An 18,737-nucleotide genomic window follows, 5' to 3' on the forward strand; every position below is an offset into this window, starting at 1 on the left:
GGGATTGCAGGGGGGTGCAGCATCCGGAGTTGCCACTATGGTTTGGTTACTGGATGGTGTCTGTAATTTATCTGTGGAGAGGGTCTGGGTTTGGGTCTGGTGTGGTTGATTGGTGGTGGCGTTCTGTGTGCCTCTGGATCTGGTGTCGGTTTTTGTGGGGAGGGCTAATTTCCAGATGTCTGGCAGGCGGGACGTGTCGTCACGCTTGTTCATGTTGTGAGGGTGTTTCTCTATCTCGATGGCTTCCATGATTATTCTCTTGTGGTGATGTTCCATGTTAAAGAGCAATTTGGAATCTGCAAAATTAATTTCGTGTCCTGTTTCTTTCATGTGTTGGAAAAGAGAGGAAGATTTTTCTTCTTTTTTGACGGCATTCTTGTGTTCTGCGATACGTGCATTTATTCGTCTGTTTGTTTGTCCAATGTACGTGGCTGGGCAGACTTTGCAGGGTATTTCAAGTACTCTCCAAAGGTTTCAACTTTGCAGTTACCCCGAGACGCATCCCCACGGAAAACATCATATGCGGAGTCGAAGCTAGCCTAACCAAAATCAACCCAGATGAAGCCAATAAAATCAGACTTGAAGTCACCAACATCCTCTGCTCCAGCAAACCACCCAGAAGCAATTTACACAAAGAAGAACAGAAAGCACTCACCAACCTGAGGAAAGACAACAACATAATCATTCTCCCAGCAGACAAAGGTAATGCCACTGTTGTGATGAACACATCGGACTACCAAGCAAAACTATCAAATCTACTCCAAGACCCTACCTACCAACCTATAAAAACAGATCCCACCACCTATCTGGAAAAAACCACCAAATCCAAAATAAAAGCCTCTCCTATCAGTGAGAGTGAAGAAATCCAGCTAAGAATCATCCCCAGAGAAAAATCATCCAGATGCCCCAAACTCTACGGCCTCCCCAAGATACACAAAGAAGGAACACCACTCAGACCAATAGTCAGCTCCATAGGCTCACCTCTACAAAATCTCGCTAAATTTCTCGCTAAGCAACTTCAGCCCTATGCAGAATCCATCTCTTCACACGTTACAAACTCCTTCCAGTTCATAGAAACAATAAAGAAGCAAAACCTACATCCCGATGACCTACTTGTGAGCTTCGATGTTGTATCTCTCTTCACACAAGTGCCCATTAATGAAGCCTTGACAGCCATTCAAAACAAATACAACCCCCCCGAATACATCCTGGACCTGACCAACCACTGCCTAACCAACACGTACTTCATCCACAATGGACAAAGATACAAACAGATAGAAGGAGCACCTATGGGATCACCCCTCTCACCGGTCATCGCAAATCTGTACATGGAACACTTTGAAACCAATGCTTTAGACAAGTCAGAACACAAACCCAAACTTTGGCTCAGATATGTTGACGACACCTTTGTAATTTGGCCACACGGGAAAGAAAAACTAGATAGCTTCCTCACACATCTCAACAGCCTACACCCCAAAATACAATTCACTATGGAAATAGAAGCCAACAACCAGCTTCCCTTCCTTGACGTCCTAATCTACAAAAAACCTGATGGCTCCCTAGGACACACTATCTACCGGAAAAAAACACACACCAACCGCTACTTACATGCTCAATCACACCACCACCCTGCACAAATAAACTCCGTAGCCAAGACCCTCATCTCCAGAACCAAACGCCTGGCTGACAAAGACCACTTGACAACTGAGTTACAGAATCTCTCAAATGTGTTAATCGCCAATGGATACCAGCAAAACAGGGTTAAGAAGCTAATCCAAAAAGAAACACCCCCCAAAAACCAAGACACGGAAGAAAACAATGGCATGGCCCTCCTTCCTTATATCAAGGGCACTACAGATAAAATTAGCAAAATCCTCCATAAACACAATATCAAAACAGCCTTTTGCACCAACCAAAAAATAGCCAATATCCTCAGAAACCCCAAAGATAAAATCCAGTTGGAAAACCAAGGGGTCTATGAAATACCCTGCAAAGTCTGCCCAGCCACGTACATTGGACAAACAAACAGACGAATAAATGCACGTATCGCAGAACACAAGAATGCCGTCAAAAAAGAAGAAAAATCTTCCTCTCTTTTCCAACACATGAAAGAAACAGGACACGAAATTAATTTTGCAGATTCCAAATTGCTCTTTAACATGGAACATCACCACAAGAGAATAATCATGGAAGCCATCGAGATAGAGAAACACCCTCACAACATGAACAAGCGTGACGACACGTCCCGCCTGCCAGACATCTGGAAATTAGCCCTCCCCACAAAAACCGACACCAGATCCAGAGGCACACAGAACGCCACCACCAATCAACCACACCAGACCCAAACCCAGACCCTCTCCACAGATAAATTACAGACACCATCCAGTAACCAAACCATAGTGGCAACTCCGGATGCTGCACCCCCCTGCAATCCCTACACAGATCTGGCTGGCACAGGGCACAAAACCACAGCTCGCCCCTATACACGAAGCCAAGCCAAAGCACAACTAAGTGCAGTACAGCCATCTTCCCAGAAAAACTCTTCACAAATTCAAGAGGTCAAGACACGAAGGCTTTAGCAACTAATCCACACCTAATGACCCACCTAAGTGGTACTCAGAATATCACTCAAGAAATCACTCAAGATATCCCTCAAGTAATTAAGGAACAAAAGAAGAAAAGAACACTAGCCTGGGAACTTCCCCTCTGCCCAGAACTTTTGAGGCAATACACCACACCCCTCTACAGTATTTATAGGAACTCAAACACTGAGATCCCGCTCTGTTCCAGTAACAAGAAGCCGAAAGCACCAGCCTGAAGATGACGAGTGAGACCTCGTCGAAACGTCGCCTAGACACCCCAACTTTTACACGGGAAGACACCCGAGGACACCAAAACCTGCATATATATATATATATATACAGTGGTGCCCCGCAAGACGAATGCCTCGCAAGACGAAAAACTCGCTAGACGAAAGGGTTTTGCGGTTTTTGAGCTGCTTCGCAAGACGAATTTCCCTATGGGCTTGCTTCGCAAGACGAAAACGTCTTGCAAGTTTGTTTCCTTTTTCTTAACACCGTTAATACAGTTGCGACTTGACTTCGAGGAGCAACTCAGAACGCGGTGTGGTAGCCTTTTTGAGGTTTTTGGTGATTTTTGAAGCTTTTCCAAAACTTTTCCGACACCGTGCTTCGCAAGACGGAAAATTCGCTAGATGAAAAAACTCGCGGAACGAATTGATTTCGTCTTGTGAGGCACCACTGTGTGTATATATATATATATGGGGTATTTAAGTTTTGCTCAAAGTTCTGCTGAAATGAAACAACATGACTCAGTTAGGTCCATTCATTTCAATAGGTCTACTCTGAGTAAAATTTAATGGCACCCCCTCCCCCTTCTCTGCCTGGTTACCTAGAAGCAGTTTTCTGTTCGCCGCAGGTAACCAGGTTGTTTCAAGCCTGGGTTAAAATCACAGGCATTTTCTCACATGAACGCCATTTGGGCTGATCTACTCCCAATTTCTACCTGGCATGATTTGGCATTTGCCGACCGCTCTCTCAGACTTGCTCATAGGCCTTTTCCACTTCTTCTTCTTTGTCTCTGCAGGGGAATTTGGCTCTGTCATGGAGGGCCAACTCAGCCAAGACGGAGCGGTCCTTAAGGTTGCCGTTAAGACCATGAAAAGTAGGTAGCAGTGGAGGTGGAGGGGGTGGTTTCATCCTGGTCACCCAAGGGCAGGTTGGGATTATACCAGCAAGAAGAAACATCACTCTGCATGTGCCCAGAGGCCTTCTCTCCTTTTCTTCTGCATTGAAAAAACAACGTACCGTATTTTTTGCTCTATAAGACTCACTTTTTCCCTCCTAAAAAGTAAGGGGAAATGTGTGTGCGTCTTATGGAGCGAATTCAGGCTGTGCAGCTATCCCAGAAGCCAGAACAGCAGGAGGGATTGCTGCTTTCACTGCGCAGCGATCCTTCTTGCTGTTCTGGCTTCTGAGATTCAGAATTTTTTTTTTCTTGTTTTCCTCCTCCAAAAACTAGGTGCGTCTTGTGGTCTGGTGCGTCTTATAGAGCGAAAAATGCGGTAGATTGGGCCTGCTCATCCATGATAGAAACCTCTCTGCCTTTTGCCTTTGAAAATTCTCACTATAAGGCAATTTCCTATGTTCCCTTGACCTGAATACCACCGCCAGACATGGCTGAGCACCCTTCATACGCTCAGAGGTGCTCTCATTCTTCGTTTCTGCTTCCAACGTTCTGCATCAACACCCAGGCGTGGAAAACAGTTTTCACTGCCTGACCCCCTGCATGTTCTCAAAGCCCATCTCATGCCACCAACCTTACTTTTCCTCCTCACAGTTGCCATCTGCACCCGCAGCGAGATGGAGGATTTCCTCAGCGAAGCCGTTTGCATGAAGGACTTTGACCACCCTAACGTCATGAAACTGATTGGTGAGTTATGTGTGCGCATGCGCCACTTCTTAGCCATGGCACATGAAGAGTTAATACTTTCAGCGGGGGGGTGGGGGAGAGCTTATGAGTTACCCCCACTCACCCTCTCCGCTATCATTACCCCTAAGTTCCTCCAGGTTGTGTGTGGTACTTGTTAAGTTGTGGGTGAACATATCAGACGACACAGCGATTCTTCAAACAGCTCTTGTTTATTCACAGGCCAGGACAGAACTGAACTGAAGGGTTCAGTCAGCCTGCTTATATAGAGCTCCAGTACAATGTAACTGTAACAATTTTCTAAAACTGTCCAATCACTGAACGTCACTTTCAATCCCTTATTTGCATAACTATCTACAGTATCCCCCTGCTGGCCCAGAGTGAGAACTTCAGTACATAACACCACTGCCCCAGAGCATTCTGGGACATTAAGCCATTGATTCTTCTGCCCGACATATGATGCCTGGGCTAGGTTTTTTGCTGTGTTGCCTGAAGAACCAGATCCACATAAGAACATGAGAATTGTCCTTCTGGATCAGGCCAGTGACCCATCATCCTGCACTCACAGCGGCCACCCAGATGCCTCTGGGAAACCCACAAGTGGGACTCAAACACACGAGCTCTTTCCCTCTCCTGTGACTTCCAGCAGAATATATTTGGAAGCATTGCAGCCTCTGTGGAGGCAAAGCATAGCTGTCGCGGCTGGTAGCCATTGCTAGAAAGAAGATTCCACCTAAACATTAGGAAGAACTTCCTGACAGTAAGAGCTGTTCGACAGTGGAATTTGCTGCCAAGGAGTGTGGTGGAGTCTCCTTCTTTGGAGGTCTGATGGTGTTTCCTGCTTGGCAGGGGGTTGGACTCGATGGCCCTTGTGGTCTCTTCCAACTCTATGATTCTATGATTCTAGCCAGGGCTTATATGCTGAGGCCCAGCTCCAAGGGTCTTCTGCCGGTTCCCTCCCTGCAAGAAGTGAGGTTACAGGGAACCGGGCAGAGGGCCTTCTTGGTAGTGGCGCCCGCCCTGTGGAACGCCCTCCCGTCAGATGTCAAGGAGGTAAACAATTATATGACTTTCCGTAGATATCGAGGACAGCCCTGGGTTGGGAAGTTTTTAATGTCTGGTGTTTCGCTATGTTTTTCTTTAATACAGTGGTACCTCGGGTTAAGAACTTAATTCGTTCTGGAGGTCCGTTCTTAACCTGAAACTCTTCTTAACCTGAAGCACCACTTTAGCTAATGGGGCCTTGCACTGCCGCCTCACAATTTCTGTTCTTATCCTGAAGCAAAGTTCTTAACCCAAGGTACATTTTCTGGGTTAGTGGAGTCTGTAACCTGAAGCGTCTGTAACCTGAAGCGTGTGTAACCCAAGGTACCACTGTACTTTGTTGGACGCTGCCCGGAGTGGCTGGGGCAAACCAGTCAGATGGGCAGGATATATTATTATTATTATTATTATTATTATTATTATTATTATTATTATAGCCGCCCCGAGAAATAGCACACTCGGCCATTCCATTTAGGGCAGATTCCACAAGCTGTAGCCTGGGAAAAACCAGAAGAGAGGAAACGTCCTTTGGATGGTGGTTGCGGGGGGAGGCAGGCAGGCAGAATGGACGCATCTTCCCCAGGGAACAGGACTCCAAGTGCGGGGGCGGAGGGAAAAAAGACTTCTTGGGAAAACAGATGTTGGCAAGGATGCTGGGAGCTCTGACAGTCCACAGAGGGGGTGGGTGGAAGCTCAGCTGATGCTAGTTTGCGACTCGCCCAACAGCCCCTTCTCCCTCTCTGGTTCACATTAAGGAGGAACACAGTAAAAATAACTTTCAGGCACAAGGCGCACCAAGAGAGCGTCCTGTCGGGTAAGACGACCCCCAAAGAGGATGTTCTCACGGGCAAAGACCTTTGGGGGTTGGGGGCAGGTGTGGGACATGGGGAGGGGGCTTCCAGATGGTGTGCAAGTTTGAGAGGGGAGGCTCCCTCCCCCTCTGTGTCTTCCTTTTTTCACCTCTCTCTCTTTAGAATTATAGAATCGTAGAGTCGGAAGGTCCATCTGGTCCAAGCCCCTGAAATGCAGGAAACAGTAAGAATTCAGGAAGAGTAAGAGCCGTTCAGCAGTGGAATGGTCTCTCTTGGGAGGTGGTGGACTGTCCTTCCTTGGAGGTCTTTAAGCAGAGGTTGGATGGCCATCTGTCGCGGATGCTTTAGCTGAGATTCCTGCATTGCAGGGGCTTGGACTTCGAAGACCTTTGGTGTCACTTCCAAGTCTATGGTTAATAATAATAATTTATTATTTATCCCCCGCCCAGCTGGCTGAGTTTCCCCAGCCACTCTGGGCAGCTCCCAATTGAGTGTTAAAAACAATACAGCGTTAAATATTAAAAATTTCCCTAAACAGGGCTGCCTTAAGATGTCTTTTAAAGATAGGATAGCTCCTTATTTCCTTCACATTTGAAGGGAGGGCGTTCCACAGGGTGTGCCCTCTGTCTGGTCCCTGTAACCTCACTTCTTGCAATGAGGGAACCACCAGAAGGCCTTCGGTGCTGGATCTCAGTGTCCGGGCTGAACGATGGGGGTGGAAATAAAAAATTCCTTCCAGTAGCACCTTAAAGACCAACTAAGTTAGTTCTTGGTATGAGCTTTCGTGTGCATGCACACTTCTTCAGATACACTGAAACAGAAGTTGCCAGACCCTTCTGTATAGTGAGAAGGTGGGGAGGGGTATTACTCAGAAGGGTGGTGGGAATGGGTGATTGGCAGATAGCTGAGATGAGCCTGTTGAAAGCTCATACCAAGAACTAACTTAGTTGGTCTTTAAGGTGCTACTGGAAGGAATTTTTTATTTTGACTATGGCAGACCAACACGGCTACCTATCTGTGATGGGGGTGGAGACGCTCCTTCAGGTATACAGGACCGTGAGAATCACAGGTTCTGTGGTTCTCTCAAGTTGTACACATGTGGCACGGCCTGGCCTGCACAACCTTCCACAAGCTGAGGGAGAAAGAGTGAAGAATGTAAGAACATCAGGAGATGTGGGCCAACCCAGCGCCTGTGAGAAACCCACAAGCAAGACCCGCGCACACGAGCACCCTCTCCTCCTGTGGTCCTCGTTGGTCATTGATCCTCATGTCTTGTCTGTTGCCCACTGAGAAACTCACACTCTTTCTCTTCCCTCAGGAGTTTGCCTGCAGAACACAGAGAGCGAAGGATACCCCTCCCCGGTTGTCATCCTGCCCTTTATGAAACACGGAGACCTGCACAGCTTCCTGTTGTACTCCCGGCTTGGCGAGAGCCCGGTGGTATGTAGCGTCGCCCCGTGAGATCTCCGTTGCGGGGAATCCATACCGCACATTTGTCCTGGAAAAATGGAGACATCCTGGTTTTTTTCTCATGAGAGAACGGCGCCACTTTGGACGCCGTGATGATCTTGGACCTCAATCCCCCCCCCTCAGAAAAGTGCTTTTTCAGGACCACAGTGTCACGTGGCACCCCAAAACATGTGTCACTGCGTGCCGTTCCCGAAAAAAGCACTGGAGGGAATTGCGGTGCAAAATCGCACAAGATCATGGCATCCAAGATGTCTGCCGTTCTCTAGCAAGAAAAAAAGGGAAGCTAGCATCCTGGAAGATTGTGTCCCAGATTTTGCCATTGAGTTGTTGGAGAGTATGGGAATCAAATGTCAGGCCTCTTGGTCTGAAATCGGGAGGGCTGGTTTCCTTTTATTTGAACTAGGGTTTTTAACTGGGGAATTTTAATCCTTGCCTGTGTTTTATTTTTCAGTATGCCTATAAAGTGCTTTTTATACATTTTATTGCTAGGCTTGTTTTGGTTTTCTGTTTCAATACGAGCCTCTCCAAGAGCTTTGCTATGGAGCAATATGGCGGTTTAATGAATGAATGAATGAACTGTAACACAGAGAATGACCACTAGAGGGGGACAAAGGGAAGGTGCAGAGGGAGCCCTCTGGATCCTGGGTCCTCCAAACAGGAGTCCAGTGGGCCTCTCTTCTTGCAGGGGAAAACTTTGAGGTGCCTGCATCGCACCCACTGCTTGTGTCTGATCGTTGTGTTTTCCTCATCTTCCAGTACCTGCCCACACAGACGCTGGTCAAATTCATGACGGACATTGCTAGCGGGATGGAGTATCTCAGTAGCAAGAACTTCATACACCGCGATCTCGCCGCCCGCAATTGCATGTGAGTTTGTGTGACGCAAGAGATGATGGAAGAGGGGATTTCAAGGATACACAGATTAGTGGCTTTTGACAATCTCTTTTTTTTAAAAAATATATTTTTATTGATTTTAACATATAAATTGTAAAATGTACCACAAAATTTATCACTGATACAATCTTTTTAGACTTCCATCAGCACCTCTGATGATCCACCGTTTTAACCACTTCTTATGCATTTCTTAACTTTATATTGCCTTTACATCTCTTAACAAATCATCCGTCCCCTTCTCCATTTTTGCAATACTTCCAATAATACTCCTCATAAAACTTCTTGCAAACCTACAAACGTTGTCTGATCTTCACAAATACTTTTCAAATAGTCTGTAAATTTACTCCAGTCTTCCGTGAATTTCTGGTCCCGCTGGTTTCGAATCCTTCCTGTTAGTTTATCTAGTTCTGCATAGTCCATTAACTTCATTCTCCATTCTTCAATCGTCAGTAATTCTTCTTGCTTCCATTTTTGAGCCAGTAATATTCTTGCTGCTGTTATAAGAAGAGCTTACATTCCTTTCTATTTATATCACTCCCCACAATGCCCAATAAAAATGCTTCTGGTTTCTTTATGAATGTATATTTCAACATTTTTTTCATCTCATTATATATCACCTCCCAGAAGCATTTCACCTTTTTACATTCCCACCACATGTGATAAAATGTTCCCTCTTTTTCTTTACATTTCCAACATTTATTACTGACTTTATACATTTTCGCTAACTTGACAGGTGTTAATATACCATCTATACATCATTTTCATCACATCTTCTTTTAGGGCATTGCATGCAGTAAATTTTAAACCTTCTTTCCATAATTTTACCCAATCACTCAGCTGTATACTATATCCAAAATTTTAGAATCATTACTTAATATCTCTAATTCAAACTTTGATCCACGGCTTTTGACAATCTCACATCCGTCTCTCCCATGAGCAACCCACACATTCACACGTGGCTTCTGTACCCAACAGGCTGAACGAGAGCATGACAGCTTGTGTGGCCGACTTTGGCCTCTCTAAGAAAATCTACAACGGCGATTATTACCGGCAAGGCCGCATCTCCAAAATGCCTGTCAAGTGGATCGCCATTGAGAGTCTGGCCGACCGCGTTTACACCATCAAGAGCGACGTGGTGAGCAGCCAATTGGGGATGCCTTTGATCCCACCCTCCTCCTGAACAGGCCAATGAGAAGACCAGCTTCTGTGTCCTCCTAAATTGGCTTCTGTTCCTGTCTACCAATGGACAGAGCTGGCCTGCCCGTGAGGCAGACTGAGTCACCCCTCATGCTCACCTCTACTGCCAGACAGTGGCGTAGCGTGGTTTGTCAGCACCCGGGGCAAGGCGAGTAATTTGCGCCCCCTAACCCTTGGATTTTAGCACTCGAGTCTCTTCTGCGCCCCCCCCCCCAGATGTTGCACCTGGTGCGGCCGGCACCCCCTGCACCCCCCACGCTACGCCACTGCTGCCAGAGAAGTGAGGTGAAGCAGCAGCAGCGGTCTCTGGCGAGATCTCACAAAATCTCGCCGGCCGCCACCGCCGCACGACCCTAGCAAGCGAGGCAGGAGGGCGGCCATTTTGCCTCAGGCGGTGAAACAGGACAGGCAGCCCCTGCCAATGGGAGAAGTTCAATTCTGTTCTTGGCCAGCAGCAGGGCATCTAATTCCCTCTTTCTGACTCCTTTCCTGCAGTGGTCGTTCGGCGTTACTATGTGGGAGATCGCGACGCGAGGCCAGACGCCGTACCCAGGTGTGGAAAACAGTGAGATCTACGACTACCTGCGTCAGGGCAACCGACTCAAGCAGCCAATCGACTGCCTGGATGGCCTGTAAGCATCACCACTGCTTCTTCAAATTGGCGTCTCCTTCCTCCATCTTCCCATGATGCTGTGCAGCATGGCCGATTAGGTTTTCTGCCTTATGATCAGTAAGCCTGGACTGTAGAGGGGGCTGTATCGCTGCAAAAAATAATTTCATTATGTCCTACCACTGGCTCTCTCAGCCTTAGGAATGTGACTATGCTCACTCAGCGGGCAAGCAAATTCAGTTTTTTCGCCCTACAACCCTAGCAACTGAAAACGGGTTCTAGGGTTGACCCACTGCCACCCCCCCAGCTCAAATTAAGGCCTCCGTTACAAAACTTCAAGGTCCCTGAGCAGCTCTGATATTAATCTTGAACTCATCCACAATCAGGAGCCGCTACGACATAGCAGAGAAGAGTTTTACCAAACTTAGGTCTCCAGCTGTTTTTGGACTACGACCCCCATCATCCCTAGTTAGCAGGACCAGTGGTCAGGGATGATGGGAGTTGTAGTAGTAGTAATAGTAATAATAATAATAATAAATAATTTATTATTTATACCCCGTCCATCTGGCTGGGTTTCCCCAGCCACTCTGGGCGGCTTCCAACAAAATACTAAAAATACAATAAAACATCGGACATTAAAAACTTCCCTAAACAGGACTGCCTTCAGATGTCTTCTAAAAGTCAGATAGTTGTTTATTTCCTTGACATCTGATGGCAGGGCGTTCCACAGGGCAGAGGCCACCACCGAGAAGGCCTTCTCCCTGGTTCCCTGTAACTCGCAGTGAGTTAGAAACAGCTGGAGAAACCTAAGTTTGGGCTACAGTGTTGGTCTAGGATTTCAGAGACCATGGTTTGAATCCCTGCTGAGTCATTTATTCTTCTTCTTATTATTATTATTATTCTTATTATTATTAAAATTACATTTGTATACTGCCATTCACCCGTAGATCTCAGGACGGTTCCCAACAGGAAAATACAATATAAAAAAACCACCCAATGCATAATAATAATAAAAACAAAAACAAACCAATAATCCTCCTTCCCATAGTCAAAATAAAAAAATTCCTTCCAGTAGCACCTTAAAGACCAACTAAGTTAGTTCTTGGTATGAGCTTTCGTGTGCATGCACACTTCTTCAGATACACTGAAACAGAAGTTGCCAGACCCTTCTATATAGTGAGAAGGTGGGGAGGGGTATTACTCAGAAGGGTGGTGGGAATGGGAGATTGGCAGGTAGCTGAGATGAGCCTGTTGACGACTCTTAACGACTGTAATAGGTCTTACAGGAAAAGGTAAGGGGTGAGAAGGTGAGAAATGGCTTAGTCATGTATAATGACTCCTCCTTCCCATGTTATGGTTCAGAATGGGTGATCTCGCTTCAGTCACTGTGTTTCAACCTCACGTACCTCACAGGGAAGCAGGTGGCGCTGTGGGTTAAACCACAGAGCCTAGGACTTGCCGATCAGAAGGTTGGCGGTTCGAATCCCCGCGGCGGGGTAAGCTCCCGTTGCTCGGTCCCTGCTCCTGCCAACCTAGCAGTTCGAAAGCACCTCAAAGTGCAAGTAGATAAATAGGTACCGCTCCAGCGGGAAGGTAAACAGCATTTCCGTGTGCTGCTCTGGTTTCGCCAGAAGCGGCTTGGTCATGCTGGCCACATGACCTGGAAGCTGTACACCGGCTCCTTCGGTCAGTAAAGCGAGATGAGCGCCGCAACCCCAGAGTTGGCCACAACTGGACCTAATGGTCAGGGGTCCCTTTACCTTTACCTCACAGGGATAAATTAAGGAGGGGAAGTAAAAAAGGTGGGATGTAAACAAGAGAGAGAACGTGTTCTCCTTCCCCTTCTGAAGCATGGCAAAATCCCCAGCAGATTAAGTACCCACTTATAAGTAACTTCCAAGGATGCTGTATCCCACGTTCCCTTGAAATAACATCTCTTTTGGACCCGCGCAGGTACGAGCTGATGATGAGCTGCTGGGCCCTCAACCCTCGCGACCGCCCCAGCTTTGAGATCATGCACCAAGAGCTGGAGAAGATCCTCAAGTCCCTCCCTCCAGCCAAGGACCCGGAAGAGATCCTCTACGTCAACATGGACGACGGCGTGGCCCCCGGAGAGGCGGAGCTGGGTGCCGTCGGGGGTGTGGGCCCCGAGGAAGCGCCGGCCAAGGAGAACCAGTCGCTCAAGCCCACGGTGACGGCGGCGGAAGTCCACCAGCCCCAGGGCATGGGCCGCTACGTCATGTGCCCCACCCCTCACGAGAGCAGCCGGCTACTGACGGACGCCCCCAGCTGCGCCGCCACCGAGGAAGGGGCCTGAACGGGGCGAGGCGACTTATTCGTTGTGGCCGGGGGGGAGGGGGGAGGTTGCAAGCAGCCCAACTGGTGCAGTCCCTGCAAGCTTTGGAAGACGACCCCCCCGTCTTTGAGGAGAGGGGATTCATGGAGGACTCCACTAGCTGAGGCGCACCCCCCTCCTCTCCCAAAATGAGCCACTGCCCTGCTTTTGCCACAAGGGTCTTCCCTCCCCATCAACCCCCTCCAGGGGGGAGTTTGGACTGACCCGTCTCTGAGTATGTCTCACGGCTGTACATGCATTGACAGTCATGCTCCACACCACCAGCCTGAGGCCAGATATGTACTCTAGACTATGATGTTGGCAGAAGGGGGGAGTCCATCTCAGGTTACAGGGGCCAGGGGAGGAGGGGGGACACAGTGGGGAACCCGACAGGACCGGCAGCTGCGCCCTTTTCCCCTCCTCACGTTGAAGGTACCTTAGCAATTTGACCTCCTGCCCCCCGTTCGCAACTCCGTGGTCCAAATTTTCTTTAAGCAGAGGCTTGACAACCATATGTCAGGAGTGCTCTGATGGTGTTTCCTGCTTGGCAGGGGGTTGGACTCGATGGCCCTTGTGGTCTCTTCCAACTCTATGATTCTATGAAATTTAGCTTGCTAACACCGAGGTCTCGTCCACGCTCCTGCTTGCCCCAGGCCTAGAAGGCACGAATCTGAGCGATTTTAACTTGCTTTCCCCCGGGAAACCTGCTCTTCGGCCAAATCGGAGTGAATGTCAGTCCGGAGAAAACCTAGTTGACATTCCCTCCGATTCGGCGGGGCAGGTGGGGACGAGCCCTCGCCAATGGTACTAAGGTTATTCTGTGTGTGCTTGTGTGGCCCAGCTCCTGCCTCTTTCGTGTTGGGCCTGGCACACAGCTGCTGAGCCGGCGGAGCATAGATTTGCTATGAAGGAGAGAAAAGCCCGGCTACTGAGTTTGTGTGCTGTTAAAGGGGAGCAGGGCGCATTAACCAAAACGGGGGGTGGGAAGTATCGGTCCTAATTGCAGCCACCTGAAAGCGGTACATACTTAGTCCTTCCCCCCTCCTTATTTTACTACCAGCTGTTTCACTGCCATGTCTCCGAGGTCGCATTTAGGCCGGTGGAGATGAATTAAACAGAGGTTCCGGAGGGCTCCCGTCTGAAGGAGCTGCAACAAGGGAAATGTACTCAGTTTGTGCACAGATGAACACTTCTTTAAAAAAAGTCGCTATTGCTTCTTGGGAGCCAGCCCTAGTTTTTAAATCTGATCCCGGAGGTTAATTTTGGTGCAGGTTTCAGCCCGACAGACCAATTCACCCTGTCCACACAGCACCAAATTCTCCTCAACAGGTTATTGGGGGACGTCTGATCAGCCATAGCTGAGTCACGCAGCCCAATCCTCTGGGAACCCGTTTGCCCTGGGGGCAAAGATCCCACAGGGCACTGAAGCCATACCCAGGTGGGCGTCTCAGAGCGGGGGTCCGAAGGTATATTTTTATAGCACATTTGAGATGGGAAAAGGGAACAAATTGGCCTTCAAGTCTTCACACCCAGCTAGGCCAGAGCTTCCCTGGTAGCAGTGAGTTTAGCTAACTTGACTAGAAATATGAAGGTTGCCATCTTCTCCCCACCCCATCAAAGACTCTTTGCCTTTCACTGATGCAGGCAGAATCTCAACAGGTATACCTTTCCCCCATTCCCCCATATCTCTGCTGGGGAAAGCCCTACCTGTTGGATGCCTGCCCGTCGTGCACATGTTACAAACCCTGTCTGATCACAAACAACCCATCTGCCACTTGGAGCAAACATCTGGACAAGAATTTCCCGAGTTATTCAGACGTCTAAAGCATCAGCATCAGCAGGCTATGATCACCAAGGGCCTCTGGATGTGAAATAGACAATATTAGTGGGTGCGATCAGAGTAGGATTCCTTGTCTCCAACCTTCTTTCATTTCACTGGGGCTTGTATGAGAATCCTGTGGGGGAAAACCCAGGGAAATAAGTGGAGATTGTCCAAACAGAATTAGCTACTCGTACGCTCCTTTTTGCTAGTGCCTCTTTGCACCAGTGCACATGCCCACAATTGCCAGTAATCGCTCCCCCCCCCCCCCGAAACATCACAGCTCCACTGAAGGAGAAGACAACTCCATATTTCAGAGGGCAAGTCCCAGCTCTCCATCAGTTCAATGACACTCCATAAATCAGACCTGCCAGCTGCAGAGTGCCTTGATTAATGATATTTTCATCTGGGAACACAGTCTCTGAAGCTCCCACCAGTCACATGCAATTTAGAGGGAATTCACGAATTCTGTTTTGGACATAATGGTAGCTTTCTCTATCTAACACGGATGGGGTGCAACTGCTCACAACAATAATCACACCATAATGGTTCATTTTTTTCTGGCTACCTCCCAGCCATGAAAGCCAGACTAGGGAGGTGGTAAGCTAAATGCATGTTTTGGCAATTTCTTATTGCATGTTCACGGTCACTTGGGCTGGAAACATTTCCCAGCTTTTCCTGAGAGCTGAAGATGGGTGACAAAAAGAAAAAGACAAATGTTCATGCTATACACGCTCATCCGACTTGCACTTTTGCTTAAATAGGTTTTGCAGGCTTTCCTGTTTCAAAACCTGCCGTACCTGTTCGGTCAGAAGAACCGGTGTCACAAAAGAACTGTCCTTTGAACCACTTTCAGCTCTCTTGAAACCTGTTGCCTGGCTCCAGCCTTAAACTGAAGGCCTTTCCGCACAGTGATTTTTATTTTATTTTATTTGCACAATAAATGCACATTTCGTTACTGATTTTGTTCTGCACGGTCCATGCGTCATTCCCTGCAGTTTGCAACAGCAGCAGCGCTTTGCAGAAAGGCCAGCTTACCCCACAAGCCCCATCGTGCTTGGAGCAAATCAAAACATGCAGACGCCAAACAGTGAAGCTGCCCTAGTTCGCATGTTCACCATGTATTCACACTTAACAATATTCTCCCCAGGATTTAGGTTCAATTTTGTGTGAAATGCACTGGCTTGGTAGGCTTGTGTTATCACAAAAACATCTCCTTGGGGGAGCAGTTTTTTATTCTTCAGTTCTTCCGTTGGATTTCTTTTTCTCTTTTTTTGAAGCTACCAAGCCTATGCTAAACTGAAAAACTTGCAAGCAGCTCTTAATCCCTGCCTCTACCTGTAGCCTCAAGGCATAAGGAGGACTAACCAGGAAGTGGAGTCTTACACTGGAATGGCACCATCTTGTCCGTAGGCCTCATAGCAGTGGGGCCCGTATCTTACACCAGCCTTCCATAAAGGGGGCTAGCTTAGGGCACGAACAGCCCTCCAGATGTTGTGGACTCCAACTCCCATCACCCCTCACCACTGGCTATGTAGACTGCAGCTGATGCGAGTTGGGGTACAGCAAATTCTGGAGGCCACCATTTTGGCTGCCCCTGGGGTTATGTCAGCGTAGAGCAGGTGGGAGAGGGGAGCTGAGCCTTTCCCTCTCCTGTCACTGCCCTTGACATGGACCACCCTCACCCAACCATGTAGTCTGGGGTGGCTGATTTCACTTCCGGCCATCCAGGGGGGAAGTTTGGAGTCGGGTAGGGTGGAGCAACTGGCAGAGGAAGGGTCCCACACTTCTCTCAGACCCTCCAAGTGTCCCTGTTTTCCAGGGACATCCCAGATGTACAGAAGCTGTCCCGGTTTCTGATCTGATCCCGGAATGTCCTGCTTTTCCTTAAAGTAAAGGTAAAGGGACCCCTGACCATTAGGTCCCGTCGTGACCGACTCTGGGGTTGCGGCGCTCATCTCGCTTTTCCTTAGGACGTCCCTATTTTCATCGGAGAAATGTTGGAGGCTTTGTCCCCTCCTGTCTCCTGCTCTTTTAAAGCTGCATGGCAGACTCCCCTTCTAACGGGGTTCCCTGCCTTTCCATCTGGGGGACACACTGCCACCCTATAGAAACATTCCTCCTCTTTTTGAAGAAACCGCTCATCACCTTCTGACTCAATTCGGTGGCCACCTTTCAGGCGTGGTGAAACCATGTTTTCCGTTCTGCTTGCTAAAGCACATTGATAGCCATCTGTCTTCTCTTTGGATTGGGACAGAAAAGGCAGGGCTTTCTGGGGGCAAAAAAAGCTTTTCTGCAAAAGGCTCTGTAGGGTTTTGGTTCCCTCGACCCCCACAATTTTTCTTGGCCACCAAGTGTGACTTATGTTCAGATCAAAGGCTTTTCTCACTCCCTGCCTCCTGCACTGAAGTCTATGCAGAACAGTCCGCTATTCCCCCTGCCCTAGAGATTCTTATTAATGAAATGTTTATATATATATATATTAATGTATATAATTTTTTTAAAAAAAGAAAATGCTATATATGAAATGTTATTTTCCCCCCACGCCCTGTCTTTTCTACAAACACATTTCCTCTCAGGGCAAGGTCTGTTTTAGTAAAAGAGAGAGCGAAAGAGAGAGATTGAGAGAATGCTCTGTGATATATTTTGCTTATGAATAAAACATTCCTGTAAAAAAAAAAGGATAAATTTGGAAGTAGATTTTGTTTCCAAGGAGTGGGTTGGGGGAAATACAGGGAAGGAGAGCATCAAAACTCAAATGGTGCCATAGATTTGGTGCCCAGTTCAATGCCTGACATCTCCAGTTAAAAGAATTAGTAGCTACAATAATTTTTTGCAGCTGTTACACAGATGTTGCATGGGATCAGTACAGCTCTTTTCCTTCCTAGAAGAAACTAAGCAATGCTTATTTTCTCAGGAAACACAGCAAAGTTTATCTTTGGGGAAGATTCAACCTTCCTTTCCTGGGTTCCAGCTAAGACGCTGTAAGGAGTGGATGTACTGCCCAGGTACTTTCAATGCAATGACCTCCAGATGTGCTTGCCCGCCAGATGTGGAGATACTGAAGTAAGACTCAGCTGCCAACCCAGTCAGGTCAGCTTCTGTACCTGGAATGAAGGCATTCTGGATGCTTGAGGCAGCAGAAATTTCTCTGTTTGGGCCTGGACAAAACTTTTAGAGCCAAATACATTTAAACCACTATGATACCACTTTAAATAGTCACGATTTCCCCCAGAGAAACCTGGGAAGTGTAGTTTTTTAAGGGTGCTGAGAGCAGTGTTAGGAACTCAGATATATAAGCTAGGTGCCAAATGGCTCCTTAAACCAGGGCTGCAGTCGTCAAAATGGAATGCCTAGTTGCCATTTTGGGGCCAGGCGGTTCAAAAGTTGTATTTTTCAATGTGACTTTTTGGTTCCTGAAATTCAATCCGATTGTGCAGACAGAATTCTACAGGATGTGTTGCTGAAAACAGTCAAGATCCAAAGATCCCCAGGCAGGCATCTAGGGATGGTGGAGATGTCAGGCACGCACCATCCTGGTGCCTGGGCATCTTCGCTTGGTCGCAAGTGGCTGATAGCCGGGTGCAAAATGCGCCTAGTGCCTGGCGAATTTCGAACTCCCGGCTGAGAGTTGTTAGGAGGCCCCCTATTCCCCTGACAGAACTACAATTCCCAGAGTTCCCTGTCAAGAGGGATTGTTAAACCACTCTGAGCTCTGTGAGGGGAATACGAGTCTCCTAACAACTCTCGCGACACAGGTGGTGCTGTGGTCTAAACTACTGAGCCTCTTGGGCTTGCTGATCAGAAAGGTTGGTGGTTCTAATCCCCGTGACGGGGTCAGCTCCTGTTGCTCTGTCCCAGCTCCTGCCAACCTAGCAGTTTGAAAGCATACCAGTACAAGTAGATAAATAGGTACCGCTGCAGCGGGAAGGTAAACGGCGTTTCCGTACGCTGCTCTGGTTTGGTGTTCCATTGCGTCAGAAGCAGCTTAGTCATGCTGGCCACATGACCCCAAAAACTGTCTGCGGACAAATGCCAGCTCCCTCAGCCTTTAAAGCGAGATGAGCGCTCTTAAGTTGTGGGTGAACATATCAGACAACACAGCAAT

At 47.9% G+C, this 18,737-nt stretch overlaps 1 protein-coding gene and 1 long non-coding RNA gene across 4 annotated transcripts in view; one reads left to right on the forward strand and one right to left on the reverse strand.

The window, feature by feature from the left end:
• The window catches only part of LOC310712597 (tyrosine-protein kinase receptor UFO-like), a 77,576-nt gene extending 61,988 nt beyond the window's left edge, over positions 1 to 15,588 (forward strand). For all 3 annotated transcript variants that reach the window (XM_083515809.1, XM_083515807.1, XM_083515808.1), the window contains 8 exons: positions 3,607 to 3,684; positions 4,360 to 4,452; positions 7,624 to 7,745; positions 8,532 to 8,641; positions 9,644 to 9,803; positions 10,361 to 10,497; positions 12,429 to 13,304; positions 13,421 to 15,588. In XM_083515809.1, the coding sequence (XP_083371935.1) occupies positions 3,607 to 3,684; positions 4,360 to 4,452; positions 7,624 to 7,745; positions 8,532 to 8,641; positions 9,644 to 9,803; positions 10,361 to 10,497; positions 12,429 to 12,792 (1,064 nt within the window). In that variant the 3' untranslated portion in view covers positions 12,793 to 13,304; positions 13,421 to 15,588. The remainder of the gene's footprint in view (positions 1 to 3,606; positions 3,685 to 4,359; positions 4,453 to 7,623; positions 7,746 to 8,531; positions 8,642 to 9,643; positions 9,804 to 10,360; positions 10,498 to 12,428; positions 13,305 to 13,420) is intronic.
• The window catches only part of LOC310712764, a 274,730-nt gene that overhangs the window by 220,655 nt on the left and 35,338 nt on the right, over positions 1 to 18,737 (reverse strand). The window lies entirely within an intron of this gene.

The sequence above is a fragment of the Podarcis liolepis genome (assembly GCF_965112155.1).
Source record: "Podarcis liolepis genome assembly, chromosome: 7".
Taxonomy (NCBI): domain Eukaryota; kingdom Metazoa; phylum Chordata; class Lepidosauria; order Squamata; family Lacertidae; genus Podarcis; species Podarcis liolepis.